Source organism: Neomonachus schauinslandi, chromosome 3 (assembly GCF_002201575.2).
Source record: "Neomonachus schauinslandi chromosome 3, ASM220157v2, whole genome shotgun sequence".
In the NCBI taxonomy this organism is placed as follows: Eukaryota; Metazoa; Chordata; class Mammalia; order Carnivora; family Phocidae; genus Neomonachus; species Neomonachus schauinslandi.
The window spans coordinates 163,676,530-163,684,055 of NC_058405.1; the positions used below are offsets into that span (position 1 = coordinate 163,676,530).

A 7,526-nucleotide genomic window follows, 5' to 3' on the forward strand; every position below is an offset into this window, starting at 1 on the left:
GTCATGGTCCCAGGGTCCTGGGATTGAGCCCTGTGTCGGCCTGTCTGCTCCGCCGGAAGCCTGCTTCTCCCTCTCCCACTCCCCCTGCTTGTGTTCCCTCTCTCGCTGTGTCTCTCTCTGTCAAATAAGTAATCTTTTTTTTTTTTTAAAGATTTTATTTATTCATTTGAGACACCAGGATAGCATGAGCAGAGAGAGAGGCAGAGGGAGAGGGAGAAGCAGGCTCCCTGCTGAGCCAGGAGCCCGATGTGGGGCTTAATCCCAGGACCCTGGGATCATGACCTGAGCTGAAGGCAGACGCTTAACCATCTGAGCCACCCAGGCGCCCCAATAAATAAAAACTCTTAAAAAAAAAAAAAACTTGACTCCGCGGCCTCACATAAATATATTTAATGGTATCTTTTAATTTTGTATTTAAAAAAATAGATAATACAGTAACATAGTTCAAAACAAGTTATACAGTGAAGTCTGTGTGTGTCTCCCCCCCCCCCCCCACTGCCCCCTCTCCCAGGCCTCCCATTTAGCTCCATAAAAACAACCAATGTCAACAGGTTCTTAGCTCTTTCCAGAACTAGTGTGAGCATATGCATGAAGTAATTGTAGCATACAATGCAAACTGTTCTGCACCTTTTACTTTGTCCATAAAAATAGACTTGGATGTCTTGGAAATTATATCTTGAATATTCCATGTCAGTACTTATAAAGCTTTCTCATTTTCTTTTTTTTTTTTTTAAAGATTTTATTTATTTATTTGAGAGAGAGAGAGAGCGCAAGAGGGGGTAGGGTTAGAGGGAGAAGCAGACTCCCCGCCGAGCAGGGAGCCCAATGTGGGACTCGATCCCGGGACTCCGGGATCATGACCTGAGCCGAAGGCAGTAGCTTAACCAACTGAGCCACCCAGGCGCTCAAGCTTTCTCATTTTCTAACAGTTACATAATCTATTGTCTCATATCTTATTTAACCAGTCTAGTTATTGGAGCTTTAGATTGCTTCAGCTTTCTGCTGTTATAAGCAATGCTCACATTTGCATGTGAGCCTGTATACTGAATAACCTGTTTTTGAACCAATGGGCTCAGAAGGCATAGGTGGACATAGAGAAAGAGATTTTTTGGTTTGTTTCTGGCTTTGGAGTATTAACAAAAGATAAAAGAGGCCAGCTTTTTTTTGTATGCCCATGAATGATTACAGTAACTCAGACCGTACTTATTTTTCATATTTCGCATCCCTCACACAAGGCTGAGAACAGTGTGGGAATTAAAAATGATTCAGTGTCACTATGTTAGAAGCTATAAAAATACAAAAAAGGTAAGAAAATTACAATAGGGAGGTGGCTTGAACACACATAAAATTGTTAAAAATTAGTCATTTTGTGATTAAGCAAGTAATCCAAAAGTTCAGAGTGTCCAGGAAGGCTAGAATCGAAAAATTTTTTGGAGAAGTTGGTACTTAAGCTGGGTGGACCTTGATCAGTAATTTGTTTAAAAAAAAAAAAAAACGGAAAGAAAAAGAGTACTCCAGGAGGGGATAAAACACAGGAATAGAATAGACAAAGCAACATTTACAAGGCAATTAGATCAATTTGGCTGGATTTTGCAGTGCCTGTTTGGGATCAGATAGGGTGGGGCCAGGCGGCACATCCAGTCTGGCTCCTTCTGTGAGAGCAGTGTGTGTATGGGGCGGGGGGATGGGGGCGTGGGGGTGGGTGGGGGGGAGTGGGGAGAGCCTTGAAGTTTTCTGAGCCAGAAAATGACAAAGACAGACAGCTCTGACCTGGAGGTGGTATGGGTGGAAGCATGTGAATAAAAGGATTGTTACAGTCCTAACATGAATGGAAATGGCTAAATTATGGCATATATACTCAAGGAAATACTTTATAAACAATATAATTAAAAAATAACAGACTAGAGCAACATTGAAAAATGCTGGAGTTTTTTTCCGTATTACGAAGATAAGCTTATGGACAAAGACAAATACAAAAGGAGTTGCATTCATGTTTTGGGATCTATATGTATTCCCCCCCACCCCGAACAAATCCAATTTGGCAATGGCAATTATTGTCCTTAGATTAAAAAACTAAAAAAAATACAAAAATACATGCCTCATCACATTGTCCATTTTGGACCCCATTAAAAGCTATGAGATAAGCAAAGCAGACACTTTTATCACCATTTAGATGAGGAAACAACTCTGAAAGATGATTTGCCCGATTATTCACCTAGAGAGAGAGAACTGAAACCGGGGTCCTTGGCCAGGTAATGTGTTGGCAATAGAATGAAGAAAGTTCTTCATCCCTGCTTTTAGACAATTTAATCCTATTTCATTGGTGTAACCCTTGCTTCATATCCTCAATTAGGGAGAGTGAGAAGATAAAGTCACATAAAGGTAAATTTAAAATGGAACTGAGACTGATAAACACATTTTGTCATTACCCCAAAGAACTGCCCATATGTAAGAATATTGAGGAACTATGGATTACTATTCAAGCTGGACACCAACTTGTGAATCTTCTATCCTCACTCTGTCCCTAGAAAATGGGACCTTTTTTTTTCCACTATTTTTTCTGATCATAACCTGTTTTCCTCTGTACTTTTGCCCCTACTGTGTCACCTACCTGAAAAGGCTCTTTTCTCATCTGCACTCGTTAAAATTGGAGTCATTCTTCAAGATGCACTTCAAATACATCTTTCAACTTTTATTCTGCTTCTTGCCCTTTACAACCTCTAGGCACATAGTCTTTTATACGTATAAACTATCTTGTTTTAAAGTTCTCTGTGTAGCTCCCTTATTCTTCCTATGAAATGTTTATATTCATCCAAGAGGAAAGGATCTAACATTTACTAAGCAGTTACTAGGTTGGAAGATGCCAAGAATTCACTGACGAATACCAGCTAAGATTGCTCAAGTTATTTATAGGTCTAAGTACCCCTCTAAGTGCTTTACCTGCATTGCCTCATTTAATTTCCACAACAGCCCTGTAGCGCATACTACTATTGTTGTCGCCATTTTGCAGATGGGAGAAACAGGTCTAGAAATTTGAATTAATTTAGCCAAGGACACAGACACAGCATGTGTTGGAGCTTTAGTTCAAATCCTGATATCCTGCCTCTGGAGGCCCTGGGACTTGCCCTCTTCAAAGAGGGGCTTTCCGGGGCGCCTGGGTGGCTCAGTTGGTTAAGCCACTGCCTTCGGCTCAGGTCATGATCCTGGAGTCCCTGGATCGAGTCCCGCATCGGGCTCCCTGCTCAGCAGGGAGTCTGCTTCTCCCTCTGACCCTCCCCCCTCTCATGTGCTCTCTCTCATTCTCTCTCTCTCAAATAAATAAAATCTTTAAAAAAAAAAAAAGAGCTGCTTTCCATTAAAGAGGCAGGTCTGTCTCCTGGTGTCTATGCCCCAGTCCCTGAGAGCCTGGGATTCTTTACTCTTCTGCCAACTGGGCACTGAGCTCCCTCACTTCCTTCCCTAATTGCTCCAGTGCTTGTCCTCTCCTCCAGCCTCTGTCCTCTTAGACATTCATCCTGCTCTTAATCAGGAAACCCCTGGAAAGCCCCACTAACCAAATTCCAACTGTTAGGGGAGGAGGCTTGGAGTCCCCAGGCCCAGGCCCAATGCTACTCTTCAGATCTTCCCTCAAACTGAGAATAAGATACTAAGTACTTGTACTGGCTGCTACTTTCACTAGCAGATTTCTGTTACATCCCCACTATCAGCTATTTTAAAAGCCACTAAAACTAGGGTCTTTAGCCCAGGATCTAAGGACTCTGATATTTTATTTAAAAGCATGTTTCTAGGGAGGCGTACCTGGCAGTCACATGAGACTTGAGTCTTGATCTTGGGGTTGTGAGTTTAAGCTCCACGTTTGGGCAGAGACTGATTTAAAAAAAAAAAAAAAGCATGTTTCTAGGGAAAGGACTCATAACCTTCCTTAGGTTCTCAAATGAATTCAGAGTTCCTTTAAGACCTTTGTAGACCTTGGGGTGCCTGGGTGGCTCCATCATTAAGTATCTGCCTTGGGCTCAGGTCATGATCCTGGGGTCCTGGGATGGAGCCCCACATCGGGCTCCCTGCTCAGCGGAGAGCCTGCTTCTTCCTCTCCCTCTGCCTGCCACTCCCCCTGCTTGTGCTCTCTCTCTCTCCCTCTCTCTCTCTCTCTCTGTGTCAAATAAATTAATAAAATCTTAAAAAAAAAAAAAAAGACCTTTATAGACCTTCCTTAAAGCATTTTTTTCGGTTTCACTCCTCATATCAAACACTGAAACATATTGAAAGTCCATATTAAATATAAGTTTTTATATAACTATGAAATATTTCATTTGACTCATTGACATAAAGTATTTTATAGACATGTGATTAAGTATTTATTAATTTTGACTTTTCAAGTTTCCTTTTTTATATTTTAAATGTTACAAAAAATAATATTTTTTAAAAGATCTCAAATATTTTCATAGGCCTTTGGTAAGCTCCTGCTTCTTAGGTGGTAACACCATCTGCTCCATCATTTCCTTCTGCCCTTGGTTGCTTAATCCCCTTCCTGCTCTTCAGCCTTCCTCTTTCTCCCACAGCCTTGAGAATCCCTCCATCTGCTCAAACTAAGGATGAGCCTAAGGAATTCTCTTTGTCTTTGATCCTCCAGCTTTTCTCCTGATCCTGGGAAATCAGGGCCTGTCCCTTGAAGGTGACGGGGAACCCAGAATGGAATATCTTAAACTCCGGTTGTGGAGGGGACAGACACTCACAATGAGCCTTTCTCTCCTTGCCTTCCCTCCAAACTGGGTGTGCAGAAATCATGAAATTGGGGGATGATAGAAGTTTGGGATATGCTGAGCTATGCCACACATTTTTGAGGAATAATTTCCAAAACCAGATCTGATTGTTGCTATGGGCTAATGGGCATTTCCGGAAGCTGAGAGATGAAATAAAAAAGGATACTGATTCAAAAAATAACAGAGCTCCCCTCCCAACTTTCAAAATAAAATAAAGAAATTACAGAAAATTAAATGCTTTTTAAAATTGAAGAGGTTACTGACTTAAAGGTATACTTTATTGGTCTTGTACTGTGTCTGTATCTATAGAGTTATAGGAATAGAAGGTGGAAATATATCAATGTCATACATGCTTTCTTTTTCTGAAATCGTTCTGAGATTAGGCTGGCCTATCTACCATCTAGATGTCAGTGTTTTATGTTTACAGCAATCTTATACATATTTGCACATACCCAGAATTTTCCAAGAACGTTAATATTTATAATGATTTCATGAAGGATTAAAGATAGGAGCATATCCCCATTGGCAGGTGGGGTTTATGTCGCCTCCCCTTGAACCTGAGCTGGCCCAGGACTACTTTGACCAAGAGAGTACAGTGGATGTGATACTGTGTCAGGGGTGGGCATAGGCTTAAAGAGGACTAGAAATGTCCACTTTGGTCTCTTAGAGCCCTACACTGCCATATAGAAGTCTGGCTACCCTGAGCTACCATACTGGACAAGCTGTGTGGAAAAAAAAAAAAAAGAGAAGGAACAGTAGGGCAGAGGAGACAAGCTGTTCCAAAATTCTACCATTTGGGTCATCCCAGTCCAGCTGATGATCCAGACCTCGTGAAGCGGAGAGATGAACGTCCCTTCTGGGCCTTGTTTGAGTTTCCGACTCAGAATTGTGAGATATTATAATAATAAATTGTCATTTCAAGCAACTAGATTCTGGGACACTTCACTAAGCATGAATAGTTCATAATGTTTTAAACTACTATAACCAACTATTACTTTAATTTATAAATGTACATATATAGGTTTCATGAAATAAAGAAATGAAGTACATGTTGCATTTGAAAAATATGTCTAATAGGTTACTGGTGCAAAATTAAAGTGAGCTTAAGCAGCACATATGTTAACATTTTTGAAATGAATTAGTCATCTATTTAATATTAAGATTTAGGACTTCAAACTCATTAGGACTTAAAAAATAATAGCTGATACTGCATCCACAGTGGCGACTAATCCACGATGGTATAATTAGCAAGAATGACAGATAATTTAATTTGCAGGGGGAAAAAAATGAAGATCTTTCCTACGTTTTATACCGACACAAAAATGTAATGCCACTAAACTGATTAACAGAAAGAGATGGTTATTACCATACCTTGGAACCAAATAATCTGAAAGCATTTGTCAGGGCCCCCCCACAAAAGCCTTCTACTGATAACTCACTGAGCTGTTTCCAGAAGACATGGGTTCTTGGTCTCAGAGTTCCTGAGCTGTTCGCTCACTGTGCCAGAACAGCTGACCTCCCACAGTGTGTGCTTTAGGATCTCAGCAACTGAGAGCCGAAAGCGAGTTTGGAACTTCTTACTAATTAGGACGTAAAGGATTGGGTTCAAGCAACTATTAAGGAAAGCCAAGCCAGTGGAGAGGGGGATGCCGGCCTGAAGCACCTGGTGGAAATAGCTACTGTGGTGGATTGTGAGCTCCCAAATGCTAAACAGGTGATAAGGAGTCCAGCAAATCAAAAAGGCCATGACCACAGCCAGGATGGTCCAGAAATGCTTACTGGAGACCAGGATGCTTCGCTTCTTCACCTTGAAGATGAGACACAAGTAGCAAATGCTCATTGCTAGCAAGGGGAAGAGGTACCCGACAATAAATTTCACCCAGGTCAGAACATGGTGCCTCATCAAAGTAAGGTCAGGATCATGCTCATGGAAATTGTTATAGCAAATAGTGTGGTTATTGAACTCCAGAGTGTCCCGGAAGTAGAGGGCAGGACCACCCATTAGAGAAGCCACAAACCAAACGGATATAATAACAATCAGGGAGTTCCTTAGGGTTCGGTGCCGATGAGATACGACAGGATGGATCAAGTGGATATAGCGGTCCAGGCTGATCACCGTCAGGAAAAAGACACTAGCAAACATGTTCAACTGGGCAATGAAGGAATTGGCCTTGCACAACCAGATGCCAAAGGGCCAGTGGAAATTCATGGCCACATAGGAGATGTACAGAGGTAGGAAGAGAAGAAAAATAAAATCTGCAATAGCAAGATTGAGAAACCAGAGAGTGGTGACTGTCTTCTTCCACTTGAACCCCATGAACCAAATAACAGTGGCATTTCCTGGAATGCCCAGAATAAATGCTAAACAGTATAACACCAGGGAGAGCCAATGAACAACTCCCAGTTGGACTTTCTCCTCCAAATCAGACTCTGAGGAATAATATTCCAGGTTATAGGAGTAGTTCTCAAATTCTTCAAATAATGTTTCCTCTAGATCTTCCATGACCTTGTCAAGTGGAGAATGAGGATATCTATAAAAGCAAATTTGAAAAGAAAGAAAACAATTTTTAAAAGAGGAAATGTTCGGTGAACAAGGAACATTAGGATAAAAATGTTTCATCTGATGAACTGGATGGAAATAGTACAATTTTTGGTAAGGTCTGTGATTATATTCTAGACATCAAAATCTTGGGGTACCTCAGTTTTGCTCTGATTACTCTCAAAGCTGCGACAGCTCATTTTTGCAAAGTATTCAGTAAGTGCTAA

General features: G+C 41.2%; 1 protein-coding gene across 1 annotated transcript; it reads right to left on the reverse strand.

Moving 5' to 3' along the window:
• Nucleotides 1–6,189: 6,189 nt before the first annotated feature.
• CMKLR2 (chemerin chemokine-like receptor 2) lies at nucleotides 6,190–7,281 on the reverse strand. Its single transcript, XM_021703187.1, has one exon. The coding sequence runs from the start codon at nucleotides 7,261–7,263 to the stop codon at nucleotides 6,196–6,198; it is 1,068 nt and encodes a 355-aa protein (XP_021558862.1). The 5' UTR covers nucleotides 7,264–7,281; the 3' UTR covers nucleotides 6,190–6,195.
• Between the last annotated feature and the right edge of the window lie 245 nt (nucleotides 7,282–7,526).

Coding starts and splice junctions, on each gene's coding strand:
- CMKLR2 (XM_021703187.1), bottom strand. CDS start 7,263: ATGGAAGATCTAGAGGAAACATTATTTGAAGAATTTGAGAACTACTCC.